At 43.7% G+C, this 23,254-nt stretch overlaps 1 protein-coding gene across 1 annotated transcript in view; it reads left to right on the top strand.

Annotated features, from left to right (window-relative positions):
• Nucleotides 1–23,254, top strand: part of HDHD5 (haloacid dehalogenase like hydrolase domain containing 5) — a 165,774-nt gene that overhangs the window by 97,518 nt on the left and 45,002 nt on the right. The window contains exon 5 of the mRNA XM_078673655.1: nt 3,550–3,583. Coding sequence (XP_078529781.1) covers nt 3,550–3,583 — 34 coding nt within the window. The remainder of the gene's footprint in view (nt 1–3,549; nt 3,584–23,254) is intronic.

The following is a 23,254-nucleotide window of genomic DNA, read 5'->3' as shown; positions in this document are numbered from 1 at the left end:
GTTTTGCTTCAGAAGATGGTTTATCACTAAAGGTTTCATCACAGTATGAAGGTTGTAGGTAGTATGATTTTTAGCACGTTTAGACCTTGGTTATTTTAAGTGAATAGTCTCTCTTAGAACAAGTTTTGCATAGAATGTACACTGCTCTTAGTAGATACTTTTTAAAGCTCTATAGTGTTTTCTCATGGGAGTTGTACTGTCTGAAAACAGTGAGGTACAGTGTAAACCTTCTCCATTTAGTAAACACAGTTTACAGTACCCATGTTTCCACTTATATCCACTTAATTTCTCATTGTAGGTCCAGTAACTGTGAGGGGTTTGACACAGGCAAAGACTGTCCGTAGTAGGGCATTGTTAGAAATTGAGTTACTGGTTGTAAGCCCCGGTCAAACAGCAACCACCTGTGCTCACCTCCTGGTAGGTTGGCACAGAGAAGCCAGGCTTTGGTTAGAGGCAATATATGAAGTATTTGTGCAACACTTCAAACAGTAAAAACACCACACAAAAAGATCACACACCAGCTTAGAAAATAAAGTTTAAATTAATAAATGAAACCAGGCCAAGATTATCAAATTTCAATCAGTAGAACCGAAGTCATGATTTTTTAAAAAGAATAAACTGTAAAATAGAGCCTTAAAGCAGAAAGCTGCAACTACACCAACCTGGTTGCGCTGGGCCTGTTGAAATTCAAAAGTTCAGGCAAACCACAATGGAGCACAGGTCAGATACAGTCCCAGATTAGTACAGCTGAAGTTTTACCTTCTCAAGATTTATGTTGAGTCCAGTCAGAGTTGGAGAGGGTCACAGGGAGCAAGGAGAGCGTCGCTGGCAGTGGTCGGTATGACACGAAGAGAAGGCTGGTTGTTGCAGATTGGCGGGCTGCAGCTTCCTCTGCGGGACATTGATACTTGCTGTGCAAAGAACCGGGCGGCCGGAGGCTCACGCTGAATTTCAGTGCAAGGAGCGTGTTTCCGGTGCGACTGGCTCCTTTTGCTGTTATGAAGATCCCAAATGCTTCATTTAAAGAATGCTGAGCCACACCAAGGGGAGGGGGGCTGCCTGGCCTCCCTCCCCAAGCCTTATCAGGCTCCATGGACCCAAACCCCTGGGGCCAAAGCTAATTAAGAAGTGGAGGTCCATGAGCTTTATAAGACTTGGGGATACCATCCCCTGGGGCCGAGTATTTGATAAAGGGAGGGGTTGTGCAGCCAAATAATTAATAAAGGCAGGTGTGCCATGTGGCCCACCTCCTATTACATTTAAATTCAGGCCCTAGGACTTGGGGTCCCTCAAGGAGGGGGACAGCGTGAACCCCCTCCTGAACCTTTTTAAGGTCCTAGGGACCCCATGTCCCGTGGCCCAGTCATTTTTAAAGGAAGAGGGGCCACATGACTTCCCTCCCTGAGCCTAATTAGGCCCCAAGGACCCCAACCCCCAGTTCTGAAGTGTAGATAAAATGTGTATTTATATACACACACACACACATATATATGTGTGTATATATATATATTGTAATATAATCTATACGCTAAATGTAACTGTGAGATAGTCACAAGGATCTACGTTGGATATTGGTCAAAACCTAATGAATAAATTTAAATGTCACCCTCTTGTATGTCAGAAACATTGAATGATTCAGCACTAGGTGAGGCTACTCTAGATTGTTCAGTCACAGGATTAGGGAAGGATGTTTGTCATAAGGTGGATGAGCTGTTGTAAGTGTGAGTGAGCACTTTCATGTGGTGTGGTGAAGGACTTTGTAAACATTCATCCACTTGGGGACATGGGCCTTCTTTCTACTACTCTTTTCCTGACCTGTTTGTAACAAACGTGTACAGTTTGTGTATTGATCCCATCCCATTGTAGAGACAACTCTCTCAGAAATGTATATGTCTTCTATAGAAGGATATATGAATATTATGTCATGATGAAGGTGCCACATACCTAAAAGGAACACAGAAAAGATGCTTTGACATATTTTTAACCCACTTTATCTTTCACTGTAACATTGTGAAGGGTGGAATTTAGCTTTTGTTTTGCACGTGATCAGATTGATCGGGTAGCTAACGTAAGGATTGTGGTCGAATGAATATGAGATATCGGAGTTAAGAAGAGTAGATTGAATTGGAATTTTCTTTCTTTCTTTCTCAGAGTTTAATACTTTTTTTATCAAGCGCGCACCTCAATTACAGATGAACAGCATGTTTGTAAGACGGTTCTTAAGTCATCAACAATTGGGATTGCATTGGATTATATGTGGGTCTAGTGCATTAGGAAAGTTGTATTCATGTTGGTATAGTCAGCAATTTTAAGTTTCTGATTTTTTTTAAAGAATGATCTCGATGGGTATGGACTATAAAACGTGTGGGATGTGAGCTTTTCCATAAATTCCACATTGACTAGGTAAGGAGTGGGTTGCATGTGGCTGGACAGTATCACGTATCCCAAAAAGTGAGACAAGTGATTTCATTGAATAGAATAAGGTATACAGCTAACCCTCTTGTTGATTGGGGCTCCCCTTTTGGTGTATTTGTTTCTCCAATCCAGTGGCACCCAACTCACCAACCCCGGGAAGCCAGAAGACCGAGTGTGCCCTCTGCAGTAATGAGGTCCGTGGCCGAGGTGTAGATTTAAGTATATTTATTAAGTTGTAATCACAAGTTGTGTAGATCCTGTAGAGTAGCCCCACCAGGAGCAGCATCATTGCTGTTCTGCTCACCTTCAACTGTCAACTCTCAAACCAGGCACCCAAACATTCAACTCATGTCCATCACACCAACATTCCACACAGAACACTCACACTGGCTGAGCAGCTAGAAACCAGGTAACATAGGAATAGTATTAACACAACTGCAAGATACTACACCCTCCATGTAACCAGAACATGTGATCCGTGAGCCAAGAAGTTCTCAGCGAGTGTCCAGCATACCCAATTATCTCACTGGGATTTATATAGGATAAAGGAATATATATCACAAGGTGGACCCATGCAATCTACAGAACCGTATGCTTCTAAAAGACCGTAAAGTGAAAGGAACACTGAGACCTATGAGTCCCAGTCATCACTCCTAGAGAGCACGAATCTTCAGGATTTGTTCCCTTCTTGGCAATGCTCAACCCAACTAACCAATATGATTTTTGGGTGTGTGTACAAAGGTATGATTTCTCTATAGCACCCACCAGCATAGCAAGAACACAAAACCTAAGGTACAGAGAGATAGAAGAGTGACTTAATTTGAGGCAGCGTGGCACTTAAATCAGGAGAAAGAGACAAAAGGGATTTCCAGTTGAGCCATGGTCTAAAAAGGTATCCTGTTTTCCGGACATGGCTGACCCTCATACGGCTATTTGTCCTCACAATGGTTACAAAGTGAACTCTGATTGCTAATGTATGTCTCGCTAGAAGGAGCATGCTTTCAATAAGTAACTTTTATTGGAAGCACTTGGGCCGAGACAGATTGTATAACAGTAAACAAGATCTTTTGTTGATGAACAGATAACGTGAGCCATGACAGGAGCAGTGATGTATTCCTCTATGTTTCTCATCAGCCTCCTTTGACCGTGGACTTCTCCCCCATTGAAGGTAAGTGTGAGAAAAGGTTTGATACACTTAATCAACAACTGATAATTAACACACTGTATCTATTAATGCCTTCACTGTTCATTATGCATATGTTTGGCTTTGTTACCTCATTCCATTTGTTCACATGCTTCACAAATCAAACTGAAGTTTGCTCAGCGATTGGAATTATGACTTGCGTGATAAATACCACCTTCTCGCAGTTTTCTCCCGATAAGTTCCAACAGGTAAAACCTGCTGAAAGTTAGTAGGAGAAAAGCCAAGACAAAAAGGCAAAGCATGTGGGATTCGGTGTGTTAAATATGATACTGCATGTTATGCCTCATTTGCAAGTTCAGAACTTGGAATTAGAGGTATTGCCATGCCCTCTAAATATTTCACAACACTGTAATGTTATTGGTATTTCGCTATGTAATAAATACCCTACCTTATTCCCCACAACTTGTAATCAAGGCCATAGTAGAGTTGAAGAGTTCAACTGCGTAAAGGCCAGTGGGATCAAGAAAGGAAATGAACGGCCCAGTCTTTGAATAGTCCCCCTCTTATTGGTGAAATCCCACCATAGCTAATTTGGCACGTCTGTGAAGTGAGGAACATGCCAAAACCAGTGGATGCAGTTGGAGTTATGGGTTTTCACCACCAACAATGCATTATTTTTTTTAATAAGTTTTGAAATGATAAGATTCAGGCTTATGTTAGCCTCCATTTTGGCCTTCTCACATACACGTCTGATATTTCAACATGTGACAGTTCCACATTGACCACCAGATTGAAAACCAACACATTCCTGAATTATTTTTTGTTGACTACTGCTATTTCTTCACTTTGACATACTAACTAGGGCATGCATTGGATTGTATCTCTGGTGTCCTTTCACTTTAATCCATTACAACAAATAAAATAATCCTCAAGATTAAAATCCCTGCACTTAAGACGCCTCTCCTCCAGACCACTCCATTTGAGAGGTCGATCAGTGGATGTAGACGAACCCCCTGAAAACTCACCTCATCAAAAACTCAGATCTTAAGATGTGGGATGTGGGCACATTTCTACAGTGTTACTGTCGGCACCAGGAACCTGGACCACCTTTGGACTCTGCCAAATGACTTTACTTTGGATCTGCTTATAATCTATTTTGAAAAGAACAGGGAATTCAGAATGCGGCAGCACACAATTATTACACATCCACAATAACATCAATCCTGACATATAAGCTCTTAACTGTTTACTCTAAGTCAGATACTCCTCCTCCTCCTTTATCGCACTTTGCTTAGTTAGCCACAGCTCCGAACTACCATTCATTCATGAGAAACTTTAGCAATGCGGGGAAAATAAGTCACTTCATTCAATATTGGCACCACTCCTCTCCATCCTGCCCTACAAGAATAGGCCAATTGGCAGTATGTCTTTCTTTAAAGCTCTGTAACTCACTGCAAGCAAAGATATTGAACATTCAGGATCCACTGATCCTCAGTAAAGAGGTATACAACTGTATCTCTTATCCCTCTTTGCTTCACTCCATTATTAAATGCAACTACAACACTATAGAAGCACTTCAGTTGTCCTTACCCGCAACACCAACATTCTTTCCAGATAGGGCACTATATAAGTCCACTTAGTAGCAACCTAGCCCAATCTCATCCAAGAGTTGCGCCGGGCCCTTCTCAGGATTAAACCTCTCCAGCTCACACATCTCCCTGACTTCGGCGACCCCTATGCAATCTAGACTGTGCATCATCGCAGTCATATTCAACTGTACGTCATCACAGCAGTACGCAAGGTCAACAACATCAACTTGTGTGACCCCCATTTTGGAAGGATGGCATACTGGCAACAGCGAGTGGAAACGGTTTTTGAAACTGACGTGAATCTACATTTGTACTGTGGTGAAATTATGCCATAATGAATTTTAACTGAACGTAGGGAACTGAACGGAAGGTGAGGTCTGGGAATAGAACAGATTGCACATTGTATGTACTTTGGCTTTGTGACCCAATAGCTGGAGTACATTATTAAAAACATTATTACGCATTATAAAGAACAGTGACTTATATGGCTCAACAACATGTTTCTATTAGCCTTCCTTATGCCTTTTGGGCTTCTGAGTAAGAACCATCCATTAAGTGGGTTGAATGGAAGGACTATTTTGTGAATTATATAGAATCCATTGATGAAAGTAGGGATATGACTGCTGAACAGAAGAAATGTAATATTTTGCATTCACTGGATCCACATGGGTTAAAGAATTACAACTGAATGCCATAGGCTACAGTAATTGGCGATACCAATGTTTTTGATGTTGTAATAAGGGACCTTGATACATATTTTGCGCCAAAGGTTTTTATAGGCATAACCAGATTTAAGTTCTTTTAAAGGAAACAGGGAAAGAATGAATCTGCTGATGACTTTGTTGCAGACCTTAAAAAGCTTGCCATTGACTGTAAATTTAGAGCATTACATGATGATTTAAATTAGAGACCAAGTGGTCAGGCACATTGGTAATTCAGCCATTCAAGAATGGTTATCGATTAGCGGACATTTGCTTCTGGATGATGTTTTAGCAATTGTAAGGAAAGTTAAGATGTCTGGTAGGTGTGCAAGTGCTCTGAAGCAGGATGACGAGTAGCATGATATATCTTTTTTTATTTCAAATCATTTTTGTTGAATAATAATAAGCACAAATACAAAGGAAATATTAAAGGAAGAAAAGGAAAGGATAATAATGAAAAGAATATTAAACTAAAGAAAATAACAATAACAATAAATCCAAATCAATCAGTACATACATGTTAAGGTGCTCAAGTGTCTATCAAATGCAGCCAAGTCCACACGTAGATCACGGAATGTGGAAACAGCAGTGAACATATATATATATACCACTTTTTTTTTTTTTTGTTCTTATATAGCGCTCGAATCACCCGGAGGCATCTCGGCGCTTGCCTTGGGAACCCGTCCTGGCTTTTCCCTATGAGATAGCCCCTACAGGGCACCCCCAAGGTGAAAGCCAGGCATCCCGCCGCGGGGGGGCCGTTGTGGAGATTAAGCAAGCTTAATGCCCAGAGTTGCAGAGTGAGAACCCATGATTAGGGTAGGCACCGGAGCGAGAATTATCGAGTCCGTGGACATTTGAGCTCAAGACCCTGCAGCATCGGGAATTGAACCCTGGTCCCGGGTCTGACCTCTGCTCCAGGGTCTGCCTGCTCTAACCAGTGAGCCACACTTCTCCACCACGAGGAACCACAAAAGGAAATAGTATGTTGTCATACACAAGCTTAGCCAATATTGACAGCCTACTCAATAATATGAATTGAGATACATACAGCTGTTACCACAGCAGGCAGCATTCACAGAGGATCAAATGAGAATGATGAAGTGTCCAGAGATTTCCAGAGTTTCCAGTGAGTCTTACGCCATGGAGAAGTGTGGAGTGCAGGGTTGTCCACTCCTCTGAGAAAGGATAGCCATTCCTGCCATACTTTAAAGGATACATCTTTGGCACTCTTCCAATTGCATAGTACAACTTTACAGGCTAAAGTGAGCATCAGGTCCATCGAGTATCGGCCGTTTACATTTTCTAGTGTTGGGTCTAGGACGCCTAATATAATGTATGAGAATTCCCTGGGAGGATTGATGTTGATTGTGACCTATACATTTGTAAACTTTATCCCAGTATCATTGTAAAGTAGGGCAGGTAAAGAGCATATGGGAGAAATTTCCAACTGCAGCGTTACAGTTCCAGCATGTTGGGCTTTCGCTTAGGTGGAGTTTAAATATTTTTTCCAGAGTCCAGTACGACCTATTGAGTAACATATATTTAGTCTGTGGTAGTATTGGGGATATTTTTTTCCAAAAAGATGTGCTGTATATTTTATCCCAGTCATATGAGATGTTGGTGGAGTTGGGTTCAGATTCCCACTTGACCTCGCATTTTATATGCATCTTACGGGGGTTGGGTAAAAGGATTTTATATATTCTAGAGACGGCGTGTCCTGATTTCGAAATTAGTGATATCTGAGATACTTAAGTTGGTTCGTAAGGTTTAATAGAACGAGCTGAGAGGAGAGATTTCAATTTTAGGAAGTCATAAAAATCCATTGAGATTAAATTGTGTCGGTCCTGAAGGGTAGAGAAAGGTACGGGAGGGCCCCGTTAAAAAGAGGTCTTTTACTAGGTTTATTCCTTTTTGAGACCAATGATCCTAGTGGAGCATTCTACTTTCAATCCTCAAAGAGGGGTTTCGCCATAGAGAGGTCACGTTAGACTTATTAACTTTTAGTTTATATAGGTAACATCTGCGTTACGGGCATCCCGGAGTCTACAGACACGGGCAGGATGGAGATTTATGTAGAGCTACTGCTCCAGACGTCCATCGGGGCGGAGGCCTTTTCGGCACAGTTGATAGTGGAACGGGCACACCGATCATTGGGACCCGTACCCAAGCCTGGTACTCCTCCGCAGCCCATTATAGCGCGCTTATTGAATTACTGCGACCGCGACGTGGCTCTGAGGGCAGCCCGCACCAAACAGACTCTGACATATAATGGTGTATCCTTCTCAATTTACCCAGATTTCACCCCACTTGTGCAGGAGGAGAGGCGAATGTTTCTGGAAGTTAAGAAGAAGTTACGAGCTGCTCAAATAGACTACGCACTGTTATACCCAGCAAGAATTCGAATGACGCACCAGGGGAAGCAGCGATTTTTCACAAATCCATGGCACGTAGAGGATTATCTAAAATCTGTGAGAAGAGCGCAGCGGGAGGGGGGGCGGCCGAGAGCCTGCATGAGGAGAGGATCCTCCGGAGGCTGATGAGGACGACTGAGCAGCTATACGGACGGCATAATTAGCAATTTGCTGGAGCGCAAGGCCGATGAACTCTGAGGGGGACTACGAACTGAGGACACGAGACATTCCATCGCTGGGACCAGTGTGCCATCCCAGTGGTAATGTATTACAGGGACCGTTATCCCTCCCCTGCCGAATCCAAGGGCGGTACAGGAACCAAGGCTTGAGGGGGGGGAGAAGCGGCTGCGCGCTCCTTATATAGCTTCCCATATGGGCATACCCCCACGATGGCACATTCTACTTGGGTACTGTTGTTTTTTTATGGGAGTGCTGGAGGGAGGGTGGAGGGCAGATTTCTCTGGCAAGATTGGGTTGCTCCAATGGGAGGGGCGGGGGTGTGGGGCTGTTGCCATTGGGTTAATGTTCTGCTGATAGGCATTGTGAGTTGGGGTGGGGGTGGGTTGGGTGGGGTGGGGTTGCCTGACAGAGTTGGGGAATGTCAGTGGGAGGAGGGTGGGGTGGGGGAAATCAGTGACTACAGAGCACCGAGCATAGCACAGGTCCGGATACACAGCCAATCACAGATCTATAATGGCATGGGGGAGACGGAGTCCTTAGCGGAGATGTCTATAGCCACTGTAATCAGACATGGCTGAGGACAGGATAATGTCTCATTTGCAAGTGCTCTCCTGGAATATACGGGGTCTTAATGATGCTAGGAAGGGCAGAAAGGTCATGGCATACTTGGAACGTCAGCAAATTCATGTAGCATTGTTGCAGGAGACTCATTTAGCACCGCGTCTGATTCACACATTTGCGAGTAGTTGGGCTGCGGTCCGAGTGTTTTCTTCTTACTCATCGTACGCCAGGGGCATTGCCATACTGATCAAAAAGTCAATCCCCTTTTCGTTACTTGAGAATATTAGCGACACAGAAGGTAGATATGTCATAGCATGGGGCAGACTTGGCACTGACACGGGCACCATTGTCAATTGTTACGCGCCAAACATAGACACGCCGGAGTTCTTCTCGGTGTTGTGGGGTAAAATTGTCAATATCGGGTCCATGCACATAATTTGGGGCGGAGACTTCAATGTTGCTATGTCACCTACATTGGATAGAGCGTATGGATGTACACAGTACCATAAAAAAGCTAGAGATGTCCTGCAAGGTATTATTGAAGAGGGTGGTCTAGTAGATAGTTGGCGATTCTTGCACCCAGCACGGAGAGAGGGAACACATTTCACATCCTATACTAACACTTGGGCTCGGCTAGATTACTGCCTTCTGTCTAGGGGACTATGCACAGATATAGGTAATGCCTTACACTTGGCCAGAACATACTCAAATCATTGCCCTGTGTTGGTGCAATTACGAATAGCAGGTCTGGCTAGAGTTTGGCCCTCATGGCGGCTGCAGCCCACAGCATTATTAGATGAAGTATTCAGGACAGAACTGGGCGAAGAAATAGCTGCATTCTACCCACGCAACAGGGGCTCTGTGGAGAGTGTGTAGATCATATGGGAAGCGTTCAAAGTCATGATTAGAGGCTATTGTATTTCCAAGAGTATTGGAGTACTTCGCGACATACGAGGCTCCATACGTAAATTAGAGCAAGAACTGAAGCAGCTGGAAACGTTGATGATTGGATGAAGAGATGGGAGGGCACATAAAGACTTTAGGGCTACGCTATCGAAGTTTGAAGAAGAGGCGACAAGGGAGGCCAAATTTAGGGGAAAGCACTGGGTGGCTCAGAGGTACTGTGCAGGGGAGAGACCGGGGCGAGCGTTAGCGGAACTTACTAGGAACCCCTGCTTCGGAACTAATGTTTTGGAGATAAACATGAGGAATGGCAGGGTCTATCAGGACACAGAGAGGATCCTGAGTGCATTCCGAAAGCATTATGGTGCGTTATACACAACACAGGGGCAGATAGCAGAAGGATACGGGATGTTCTTAGACGATGTAGCATTGTGTTGGCTAAGTGATGTGCACAGGACATTTCTTGGGGCTCCTCTCGAACTGGACGAGATAAACGAAGCAATTATGTCCCTGAAAAATGGCAAGGCGTCCGGAAGTGATGGGCTACCTGCAGAGTTCTATAAGCAGTATATTGACATAATGGCCCCAGTCCTCAAAGAAGTCTTTGAGGAATCGCTAGATATAGGAGTATTGCCCGGTTCGATGCGGGAAGTGGTTATTGCCTCACTCCTAAAAACGGGGAAAGACCCCACAGACTGATTCCTATCGTCCACTGTCCCTCATTAACTGCGATGCCAAAATATTGGCTACGGTGCTGGCCACGCGGCTTTCACTGCTTATGACCCGGATAGTACTCCCCGACCAGGCTGGGTTTGTTCCTGGAAGAGCCACAAATCACAATTTGCGTACCCTTTTTTCGCTGATTCAGACTATAGCGCCAGATTTCCCAGTGGCGGCAGTATTCCTGGATGCTACTAAAGTATTCGACTCGGTCGAATGGCCTTATTTATTCTCCGTTTTGAGCAGAATGGGGTTTCCCAAAATATTTATATCATGGATTCAGCTGCTTTACACACAGCACACCGCCAGGTTCCTCATTAATGGCCGTCTGTCACCACAGATATCGATAACTAGAGGCACACGGCAGAGGTGTCCACTTTCCCCCCTGCTTTCGCTATTGCGGTTGAACCACTGGCTTGCCACATAAGACAACTCCATAAGGAAAGTGCGTTCAAGTGCTTTCAGCGACAAATAGGGGTGTCACTATATGCAGACGACATGACGCTTTATGTCATGAATCCCCAAACTAATCTTAACCCCTTGCTGCGCGAATTCTTGGCGTTTGGTAGGATATCAGGTATATGGATAAATTGGAGCAAGTCTCTACTGCAGTGAAAGAGTTCCAGCTGGATTACCCTTTAGAATGGTGCAGCTCGGACCTCCTATATTTGGGCATACAAGTTTCTAAGGACAGGGAGGAGACGCTTAGGCTGAACTACGGCACAGCTGTTACCAAATTGGCAGATGATGTGACACGTTGGATATCGCTGCCGATCTCCATGGCAGGCAGAGCGTTACTAATTAGGATGGTGGTATTGCCCCATTTTTTGTATCTGTTCCTCTATATACCCTACTTCCCAGGTGCCTTTTTTTTTAAACGCTGCGATCGGAGCTGTTGCTTTTGTTTTGGGGCGGCAAACAGCCACGCCTGAAGTGGACTGTCATAACGCAACCATATGACAAGGGCGGTTTCGATGTGCATGATTTCGAGGTATATTATATGAGCGCACAGGCGCATTACGCTTATCACTGGATGGCACCAACGCCATGTATGCCGCAGTTGGCAGTGGAGGACGGGATAGCTCGCCCACTCCCCCTGGCGGGCCTTGTACACGGCCCTGTGGAGGCCATAGAAGCGACACTTACCACGGTGTCATGCACTATAGATGCCTGGAAGCAAAAACATTACAATTAAAGCTCCTATACTCGCCGCGAATGCCACTGAAATACCATCCTAAGATGCCTTTGCTGCAGGAGCCAGGATTCCAGGCTCTGTGCAGGAGACTTAAAATAGTCAGGTGGGGGGACCTGTTTACAGACGGGCAACTTCGTAGCAAAGAGCAACTATTTCGAGAGATCCAACCTACCCCTCTGGATATATTTTACTATTTACGCTTGACTCAAGGGCTGAAGGGGGTACTACCGGATTACCCGACTGAACCCGACCTCACACTCCCATTACATGGGATGCTGGGCTCGACGACTGGTAGGCATATAGTATCGGGCATTTATGGGGGCATTAGGGCACAGAGGCAGGGGATCGATAGCAATGCTTGCAGACGATGGAGCGAGGACATGGGATGCGAAATATTGGAGGCGCAATGGAATTACTGTTGTGGCATGACAGCTAACATCTCAGCAAGCTGCTGCCTTAAGATAATTCATTATAAGTTTTTACAGAGACCTTACTATACACCAGCACTGAAACTCCGATTTCACTTGTCGGACGACGACAGCTGTGCACGTTGTAAAGCGGAAGGAGCGGGATTCATGCACTTAGCGTGGGAATGTCCCGGAGTGTGGGAATACTGGACACATGTACACACGGCCCTGCAAGCAATGATAAACCACACATTTGATAGGGATCCTCTTATTATGCTATGGGATACACCAGACAGATACCAATACCACACCAGATGCTACTGGACATTACACTGCTGCTAGCCAAGCGTAGATTGGCCTGCCGATGGGGGCGGGGCAGGGCACCGAAATTCAAAGATTGGCTTGCAGATGTTATACACTGCCAGGAGCAACATATGGTACATGCGGAACTAGTACCAACGATGTGCAAACCTAGGGATATCTGGGGTCCCCTACAGGCATACCTCTTGGAGCGGGCTGAGACACAGGTCAGTGCAGATATAGATGGGAATGCGACGGCTGATGTTCCTTGAATATGCTGACAAGCAGCGGCACTGTTGACAGTGTAGGGCCGGAACATGTCTGACGTGTTCTGTGTTACTAGAATGCAATGGCTACTGAGCCATTATGACTAGTGTCACCCACTGTAATTGAAGGTGCAGGGATTACGCCTCCTCTTGATTGACCCTGATGGTATAGATGTACTGTATTATGGATTATGTTTCAGGGATGTGATGACGAACTATGTGTTGCTAAAAATTCCTCCCTGTTGAGAGACTTCCGCTACTAAGACATACCTCTTGTGCTACTTCCGATAAATGTAGGTTCAAATAGGAGAAAGTCACCCTATGCAATTGATTAATCGGGCTTTTGCTTATGTAAATGCTCTTCTGGCTCTAGTGTCATATGCTTTTCTTTGTCTCTATCTCTGTTTTCTGTACTGAAAAAGCATAAATAAAGTTAAAAAAAACCAACTTTTAGTTTATATAGGTGATCCAACCTCAGGAGGGCTCTTCTAGTAATAAGGAGGATGCATTGTGAGTGAGGAAGGTGGGAAAGGTCCATGGTGAGGAGGGCAGATAAAGGCATATTATTGATGAGCGACTTTTCTATATCAAACCAGACTGGAGTATAGTCCGGATGTGCGGACAACCAGTTGGCTCCTTGCTTGCAGAGAAACGCTGTTTGATAGTTCCTAAAGTTTGGGAGACCAAGACCACCTTTTTCTTTAGATAATTAGAGCTTATGCATTGATATTCTGGGTTTCTTACCTTGCCAGAGGAACTTATTGAAGAGCTTATAGGTTCTGGGCAGGAAATCATTAGAGAAATTCATTGGCAACATGCTAGCTAGATAATTAACCAAAGGAGTCACCATCATTTTCAATGTCTCAGCCCAACCCCACCATGAAATATATTTAGGGGACCACCCCTCCAGTAGCGTGGATATTTTCTTATAAAGTGAGGTTTCATTAGTGTGAAGGGTAGTGATCAGGTCTATGTCGAAGTCTAGGCCCAGATATTTGAAACATTTAGGTTGCCATGAGAGACCGGAGTTTCCCATAATCTCTTTGCCACCTTGGTTGTTTAGAAGTTTTACTTCAGTCTTATATTTATTTAGCTTGTATCCAGACACTCTGGAGAAGCTTTCTATTGAGGACATGAGAGCAGGGATAGTCTTTTCAGCATTTTCAGAGACCACTAAAACGTCGTCAGCGTATGCTGTAATTTTGACCGTGTAATCATTAAATTGGATCCCTGTGATCTAGGTATTTGGTGATTGAGATGTAGGGGCCAATATTTTACACAATCGGTAAATTTACCGACTCTGTAAATCTACCAATTCTGTAAAATACCGAATCGGTAATTTTACCGATTCGGTAAATTCCAGATGTAGGTAGCACTGTTTACAGTGCTATAGGCCTTCAGAATTCGGTATTTTACCACCCAATCCTATTGTGTGGTAAAATACCGAATACAGGTGTGCATGCACATCTGTGCATGGACACGTGTGCCATGTGACACACAGACATGCCCTTAGGGCATGTCTGTGTGTCACATGGCACACATGCCTGTACTTGGGGTGCTAGAGGGTGTCAAAGTGACACCCCCTGCACCCTTGCAGGAATCGGTATTTACCGAATCGGTAAATACCGATTCGGTATTTCCCATTGATTCCTATGGGCTTCAAGGCCCATAGGAATCAATGGGAAATAGCGATTCGGTATTTACCGATTCGGTAAACACCGACTCGTACAGATTCGGTAATTTTTTACCTACATCTGCCTGCTTCAGATTTACCGACTCTTAAATACCGAATCGGTATGATTCGGTATTTAGGAGTCGGTAAATCTGAATTACCTACATCGGGCCCCTGGTCATTGTTTCTAATGTGAAATAAGAAGGGTTCAATGGCAAGTAAAAATAGTGAGGGGGAAAGGGGGCAGCCCTTTCATGTTCCCTTTTCTAATTTGAAGGAGGACGAGATCGAGCCTCCTGCTCGTACTCTAGCTGAGGGACTGAAATAGAGAGACATTACCATACGCGTAAAATTTTCCCCCAGATTGAATTTATTCAGTGTTGCTTCTAGGTATGTCCAGTCAACTGTGTCTAATGCCTTTTCGGCATCTAGCGTGATAGCCACTGTAGGTGAGCTGGTGAATTTAGCCTTCTCTAATACGTGTGCCAAGATCCTAGTATTATCACTGGATAACCTATTCTTTAAGAAACCAACTTGAGAGGGGTGAATAAGTTTAGGCAAGAATTTTTGGAGACGGTTGGTAAGAATCATTGCGTAAAGCTTACAGTCTAAGTTGATGAGGTATATCGGTCTGTCATTTTTGGGGAGTGTCGGATCCTTCCCTTTTTTTGGTAACACTGCTATGATGGTTTTCAGCAAGTGTTCCAGTGACTCTGCCTGCATTACTGAATTTGTGGAACAGGTGTAAGAGTGGAGGAACTAGAAGTGACGCAGCTAGACTTTTACCCGCCTTATATATTGACCAATTCATTCAAGATTGTCGCATCTCTAGATGCTATGTGTTTGCTCTCTAGAATAGAAATTTCTCTCTCTCTAAGTCATCAAGGGTCTTGTTGTAATCCCTATTCATGGCTGATCTGATTTTAATAATCTCACCCCAAATAGTGCTCTTCAAAGCCTCCCATCGAGTGAGATCCGACGTGTCATCTCTTTTATTGAGCAGAAGTTAATTCTGTATTGCGTTTTCAATGGATTTCCTGTGATGCTCTTGCCTAAAGATTTCGTTGTTAAGTCTCCAAAGGGACTGCTGTTTGGTCGGTTTTATGTTCGATATATATAAGGAGATACATGATTGATCTGATACTACTCTTGGTTCTATAGACTTCTCCACGATTCTGGCAGTGGCATTACTGGTGATAAACAGGTAATCAATGTGTGAGTAGGAGTTGTGTGGTGATGAGTAAAATGTATGCCTGCCTGTGGGATTTTGTAATCTCCAGGAATCCAGGAGGTTGAAACGGGAACAGAGGTTAAAAAAGGCTTTGTGGGAGTTGTTACTGCGGAAAGCACACCTTGAGTCGCTGTCTAAGGCTGGGTCCAGGGTAGATTAAAATCGCCCGCTAGTATATGCAGAGCCGAGTCTGGAATAATTTTGATCTGTTAAGATAGGTCATTCCAGAAGTCTAAGTCGTCTATGTTAGGTGCGTAAACATTGGTGATGAAGAATTCTGTGTTGTCTTTAATCGATTTAGTCACGAACCATCTCCCTTTAGTGTCGGCTGTGTGTGCTCCTATTTCAATGTTTGATTATTTCGCTATTAGAGTCAGGACACCGTTTTTCTTACCTATCGCTTCAGAACCAACAAATTCATTGTAGAACCTATTTTTAAGTGTGTGAAATTGCTTGGTATCAATCTTTGTCTCTTGTAACAAGACAGCGTCCCCTTTAAGTTTCTGGAGATAGTCAAGAATCTTTCTCCGTTTAACCGGATGGTTAAGACCTTTAACCTTAAACAGAAGTATTTTGAGGTTTTTAAGCATGGTAATCCCCGAAGGGGCCTTGGGGATGGTTTGCAGCATCATAAGTATATTGTCCATATGATCCATATGAGCCGAATACTGCTATTGTTTTTGTAGCCTCGAAACCTTTGCCCCTTGTGTGTTAATATTGTGCGCGAGTTATATGGATCAAAAGAGATACACAACAATGGAGTCCCAAACTTACAATCAGAAAAGTCATAAACTGAGGCTCCACAACACTCTTCGAACCAAAAAAGGCGTACGAGCTGCATCTGATATATATTGACAGTTGACTCGCACAAGGGAAGTGCGGATTTAGCATTGTAAGGCAATATAAATGAGCAGAGAAACTTCTCATCAATCTTGCAGCACCATATAACCTGAAAATGACATATATGGCAGGAACCCCCACATATGCTTAAGACAGGCAAAATATGTAACACAGTTGGCCACATTGCGGAATGATTGCGTGCTGGTGCACACTTCCGAATTATCATACAGAGCTGCAATTAAAAATTGGGAACTGGCACTTGAGCATAAAAAACAATAACACACAGAGAAAAGCAAAGAAAATACACTAGAAATAAGAAAAAATCTCAAACCCACTTCCCAACGCACCCTCTCCCTAGTCCCTCCCACCCCACCCTGAAAGTACCTAGTAGACTTGGTGACAAGGGGAAAACAGCTCCCCTCCCATGGCAGTTAACAAAGTCATGCTAGTCAAATGAGACCATTACCTGTTCCGAAAACAGCAAACTCTAACTACCTAACCAGAGCTAAATTAACTATATGACAGGGATTGAGTTGTTGTATGAGCGGTACAGGAGACCCTTATTGTGTATTTACTATCACGCTGACTTCCAAGGATTAAAATGAACAATAACAGGGTTCGTGGCAAAGGAACTTTGCCAAGTTTTTAGCTTAAAACCAGTAAGTTAGAAATGAACTAGAGACTATAAATGAACTAGAGACTAGGAATGAGCTAGAAACAAGCTAATAATATCTGGTCGCTAGTCACTAAAGAGTCACTAAAGAGTAGAAAGTTAGTAATCACTATTGGCCCTTTAGCAGATTGAACAAGTGTAATCAGATCTAGATAAAGCACTGAAAACAAATAACTTGAGTCGGAACATTTGTGGATAAAGATCCTAGTCAAACCTCAACCAAGTTGCTTCATACAATTGTGATACTGCTGCAACTGAACAGCATTATGAACTCTTTACAAAGCAATAGACCATCAAACACGTAGACCATCAAACACGCAGTAAATTAATTTGGTAGTAAATTAATTTAGAGAGATACTCAGGTGCCTGCATTGGAGGATCCCAGAGTTGTTGTGTCCATTGAGAGTTCATCTGGTCCATCGAGGAATCTTTTCAGTTGAAGGGGGTTCGTAAAAACTTGGGGAACCCCTTGGATGACCACAGGGAATCTCGCTGGGCCTGCGAAGCGGAACTGATAGTTCAAGGAGTGTAGTCTGGGTCGAAGAGCAAGAAAACCTTTTCTAATGCCCACCCTCTCTTTACTGTAGTCCTGGGAGATAAAGGTTTTGTTGGTTTTCCATAGAATATGATTGTTCTTACGCATGAAGGCCAGGATTTGTTCAACATGTTGGTAGCAGAGAGGCTTGCATACAATTTGTCTTGGCCCTTTTTGGTTTGGTGTAATTCTAGATGGGACCCTGTGGGCCCGGTCGAATTCAAGCGGATTGCTGAAGGACAGGTTAGTTGCTTGTGTGAACCAGGATTCCAGAAAAGAGATGCATGAACCAGAGGAATCCTCTGATCCCTCCGGTATTCCGAAAATACGCAGGTTCCCTCTTCGATTTCTATCTTTAAGCTCAGACATTCTCCTTGTCAGAGAGTCCGTCGTGGTTGACCGGTTTTTGAGGGATTTCCAAACTTTAGTCTCTGTGTCTTCCAGATGGCTTATTCTGTTTCGGATAACCTGGCGTTGGTATCTCTGATGTCCTGCCTGATCGCAGAGATTTCTTCTTTCGTTGATTTTGCCAAATCGTGGACCTCTGCTAATTTGTTCAGTATTGTGTCCATTGTTACATTAATGTCTCTTTTACATTTAGTGGGTGAGTCAGCATTCGGTGGATCGGTCTTAAATCTCTTGAGGTTCTTTGCTTCTTTTTCACTCATGTTGTACAGGCTGCAAGCAACAAGCTGTGTTTGCAAGCAGTAGGTCTTAGGAAGAATCTGTTTGCCGCTGGGCCTGAAGATAGTGGTGTGCAGGGCAGAAATTGCGCAGCTAGACCTTAGAGCTAATTAGCCTGAAGATAGTGGCTTACAGGGAAGATATTGCGCAGTTAGACCCTAGCGCTAGTTAACTGGCAGAGTGATGATAAGTGGTGGGTCCGGGTTGTAAAAAACTTCAATATCTGCACACTAGTACTAAGGCATCAGCTTAGCTGATTCATATATGCCAGTTACTTGACAATTGAAGGGCACCAAAGGTCTGCATAGAGCTGCTTGCAGCTGATTTGTAGTTTTCTACCTGTGCAATCCCAACTGTCGCAACAGTGGGCTAATTATTGATATAGTGGTTCACATGTTGCCATCCAATGACCAAGTTTAAAAGTGGCCCCAAAAGTAACGATCTTGCTGCTGTTTAAAACTGGGTTATATGCTACTTGACACTCAAGTTGCTGCACAGCATGCCAAATTACAGCTACAGGGAAGCATCGCAGCAACAAATGCACATTAGATAAACCAAAAAGCGACTGGATGCGATGTGATCGCTGAGATAGCTGCTTCATATCAGTATTCAAAGGGAGAATGCCTGAAGTCAAATGCGATAGGGTCCTCTTTGAAGCTGCGAGTGCACCCGCCATTTTGCGTGCGAGCGCACGCAACATACCATCAAGTAGAGTAGATTAGAAAAGATGATCCGAGGATCAACAGCGGACCGCAGATCCGATGTATGTTTTGGCCGCTCTTATTTCCGATCTATTTTCCGCCTCACCGAATCAGCGTGCAGCTCCGGCGGACTCGCCAGTTTTCGTCATTCCCTCAGTTGGGCTCCGGCATGGGCGGGGTGATTGGAGCACAGGCCGAGTTGTTCTCCGTATGGCACTGTCTCACAGGAATTTTTCTCAAAAGAGAGTCAATTCCTGAAGAAAGGAGCATCGCTACATCAAAAACGTGCACATAAAAGCGAAAGAAAGCAGAGCCACAGGAGGAGGTGAGAGCTCATACCGCCATCTTTGCCGACGTCCAAACCACGCCCCCCCGGAGCATGATATTGTTAACAAATTATGGGATCGCCTGCAGGATAAGAATTTCCGCAAATGGAATACAGATAAGTCTGGTGGAAAGGAGAGTAACAGGTGTTTCCGCTGTGACAGCAAGGAGTATTGGCATTTAGTAGAAATTACCTTCCATTGAAGCAAAAACTTTGTAATTGTGGACTGCAAGGTCATTATGCCAGAGTTTACAGGAAGAAGAATAACCATGTGAAGGGTGTGTATGAGGATACCAGGAACTCAGATTAATGTGACTGTAGAAGTGACATCAAAAAGTCTTTTAATGTCATGAGTTCAGGCAGTAAACTAGTTCTGAACTTTAATGCTAATTTAGTTAAAATTAAACCAGAATGTAACATGACAATTGGTGGTGTCCAGTGTTGACAAAAAACCCAAGGGTAAGAGAGGGTCTAAAGAAGAGAGAAGTTTACCGACCAAAGTGCACCCTATCCCCAAATCTAACTAGTAAAAAACACAAAAGGGGTGCTACTGGTCTATGTGGACTAGAGAGTGTCTGCTTTCTCCTAAATAGTGTGTGTATAGACTGAAGAGTAGTGAGAGAAGATGAGAAAACCCATCAGCCCAGCCATTGGCGGAGCTTCATCATCTGGGATTTTTTGAATGTAAGCTGGTATCCACTAGGTTACTCACTGTTGTTATTGTGAGTGGGTTCTCGTAACGGATCCACCAGTGATGTGAAAAAGGCCAAAAAAGAGAGTAGTGGTGTAAAGAGCTGAGGGTAGAAGGGTTGCAGTGCTCAAGAAATATGTGTTAGTGAAAAAGTGGTGTGTTAAAATTGACTAACATGGTGCCAAAGGGTAACTTTTATTCTGGTGGTCACCATGATGACAAGGTTAAAAAACAGAGTGTGAATAGAGTTTCAGCAAATACTTCTATCCAGATGGTAAGTTAACTGGTGTGTATGAGGATACCAGGAACTCAGATTAATGTGACTCTAGAAGTGACATCAAAAAGTCTTTTAATGTCATGAGTTTAGGCAGTAAACTAGTTCTGAACTTTAATGCTAATTTAGTTAAAACTAAACCAGAATGTAACATGACAATTGGTGGTGTCCAGTGTTCCCTGTAACGTGCGCGCCTGTGCGCCCGCGCACCTTTAAAGCACAGAGCGCGCAGAGTCCAGTGTGAAGCGTGCACTTGTTAGCACCGCCGCCCGCTTTTAAAATGCAAGCAGTGAAAAAAATCAGTTTCCTGGTTGCCTTAGGCCATTGTGAAAGGATTTCTGTTAATCACAGCGCCCGTTATGTGCTGCAATTAACAGGAATACTTTCACAAATGCCCACAATCAGCCCACAGCCTCCCTGTATTGAGAAAAGACATACAACAAGTCCAAAATCACAACGTGTGCTTTACACGTCGTGCTTTTGGACTTGCTTCATTTCTTTTCTAAATAGAGCGCAGCTGGCTGCTGATTGTGGGCATTTGTGAAAATACTTATGTTAATTGCAGCGCATGACAGTGCTGCAATTAACAGGAATCCTTTAAAAAAAAGTCCGCAATCAGCCCCCAGCCGGGATCCGTTAACAATCTGCCTCAGGGTCCCACACTGTGCATGCGTCTCAGCTGTTCCTGCTGCTGTCTGATGGCCGAGGGTGGGGAGGGGGGGAGCAGAGGGACATTTACTGAGGGAGTGGCAGGCCAGGACTCAGGAGGCAGGAAGCCCGCCTGTAAACAAGAATTGCCGTGATTCACAAGTAAGTGTCAGTAAGTGTCAGTGAGATAGTGACAGAGTCAGCACTTAAATGTTAATTTAATTTGCATTAAATTAAGTGCTGCTTAGCGCGATCAGCTGCCTGCTGGTCAGTGTAGTTTTGCTCTTGTCACTGAGCATGGGGGACCTGGGGGTTTGGCGCTGCAGTTCTTCTCTTCCAACAGATCTCAAGTTGAGTCAAATGGTACTGCTTTGTTAAAACCACCCTCCCCATGCTCGGTGGAAGTCCTCGGGTCGTAACCAGACCCCCAAACTATTTCGTACCTACACAGAGCAGCAGTGCTGGATGACCAGGACCGTCAGGGATGAGACCTGCCTCTACAATACCTTTGAGGACACTCAGCCTTTGTAACAATCTCTGCCTAAGTGACTGCCACATATTCATCTGTTAAAAGTTCTAAAACGGAGTATTTAAATTTAGATTTTTGTTTCTGAGAAGTCCTGTTTATTCTTTGTCTTTTATCGTACATTTTTTTTTTTTAGCTCCGAGCGCGTAGGCCTCTATAGCATTTGTTTGACACATGCTTGTAATGATTTTCGCGGCTGAAGAGGCAGCATTTAAGAGATTCAGACTTTGGCTGTTTGTGTTTATGCACTGAAATGCCCAGACGTCTGGCGGTGCAAGGGTCCTCACAGATGAAGTGGAGGACTGTAAGGTTGCGGGAACATATCCTTTCCAGTATTACCCTAACGCGCAATAAAATTCATGCTGCGCCTACAACCTTGAGCGGGCAGATTCAAAGCCGAATTTCAGGAGGAATTGCTGTTGGCAGCTTCAAGTGACAGCAACACCAGATCTGTAAATCCGTAGATTTACAAATAATGCAGTGCTAACTGCTTCAGGTTTAATATTTCAAAGTACTGTAAAAAGGCAGGTGTTATTTTTACTTTATAAAACAACAAAACAGTGACTTGAGAATATGAGTACATAGCCAGCCCTGTTAAAATCATAATTTAATGGATACATTGAGTATACTGTCTGTGGCTTGCACCTTTCACACACAATAAATAACAGTTGTCGTTGTTCATATTATTTTATCACATGGGTAACACAGAATCCCTAATAGCATATTTAAATATTGTCTGGTGCCTCAAGCATTAAGCTTCTAAGCGCTTTGTGTATCACTATCAGCATTCTCCTATCGATCAGTGCATTATGATAGCTGCAGAGTGTGTACTCAGTTGCTAAGAACTGCAAGCATGCACCCCGTCTCGGTTTGTGCTCTTCCATTTCTGGTGTTTTGCAGCAGTTTTAAGACCATAGACTTTTCCATTGCTCAAATGCATGCAAATCAGATATTTATGTGTTTCCCTCGTCTTTATTGCTTGATTTTGCTTGTGAGAAAAGTAAACTAAAATACCCCCCAATTCGATTGGTACCTCAAATGTTTGAGAGTGAAGCTAGCAAGGCCTGTCCTCCCTAGAAGAGGTCCTTTCATCCCTCCTTCTATCTATTAATCTCTCCACCCTTTAAGCCTTTCATCCATTGTACATTTCACCTGTCTATTCATGCTCCCATCCGTCGTTCTTTTCATCTAATACATCCATCCATCCTTTACCATTTCATCCATCCATATATCTCTCCATCTATCCATCCATCCATTATTTCACCCACCTTTTATCAATCGCCCATCCTTTCATTCTTCCATCCAGGTTTCCACCCATCTATTCAAACATTCATCCTTCAATCCATTCTTATGTGCACCCACCAATGCAAATATAACTTTACTCTTCCAACTCTCAAACCTTTCACCTTTGTATCCATCCTTTTATTGGCCTCTCTTTGTCGCGGTTTCTTTCTTCATTTCATATTTCCTATATTTCATTCTTCCTTTCTGCCCTCCCTTTCTCTTTCCCTCTCTTTTCCTCATTCTTTCTCCATGTGCTATTGTTTCTACCCCGTAATTAGAAAAGAAATACAGCCAGTTTTTATGTAGTGCAAACTCAACCCAAAAGTATTGGAGCGCTTTACATGATTTATTATTATGTATATATTTTTTTGTATG

Source organism: Lissotriton helveticus, chromosome 1_1 (assembly GCF_964261635.1).
Source record: "Lissotriton helveticus chromosome 1_1, aLisHel1.1, whole genome shotgun sequence".
Taxonomy (NCBI): Eukaryota; Metazoa; Chordata; class Amphibia; order Caudata; family Salamandridae; genus Lissotriton; species Lissotriton helveticus.
The sequence above is the reverse complement of the archived record's forward strand: the minus strand, read 5'-3'. Positions and strand labels throughout refer to the sequence as shown.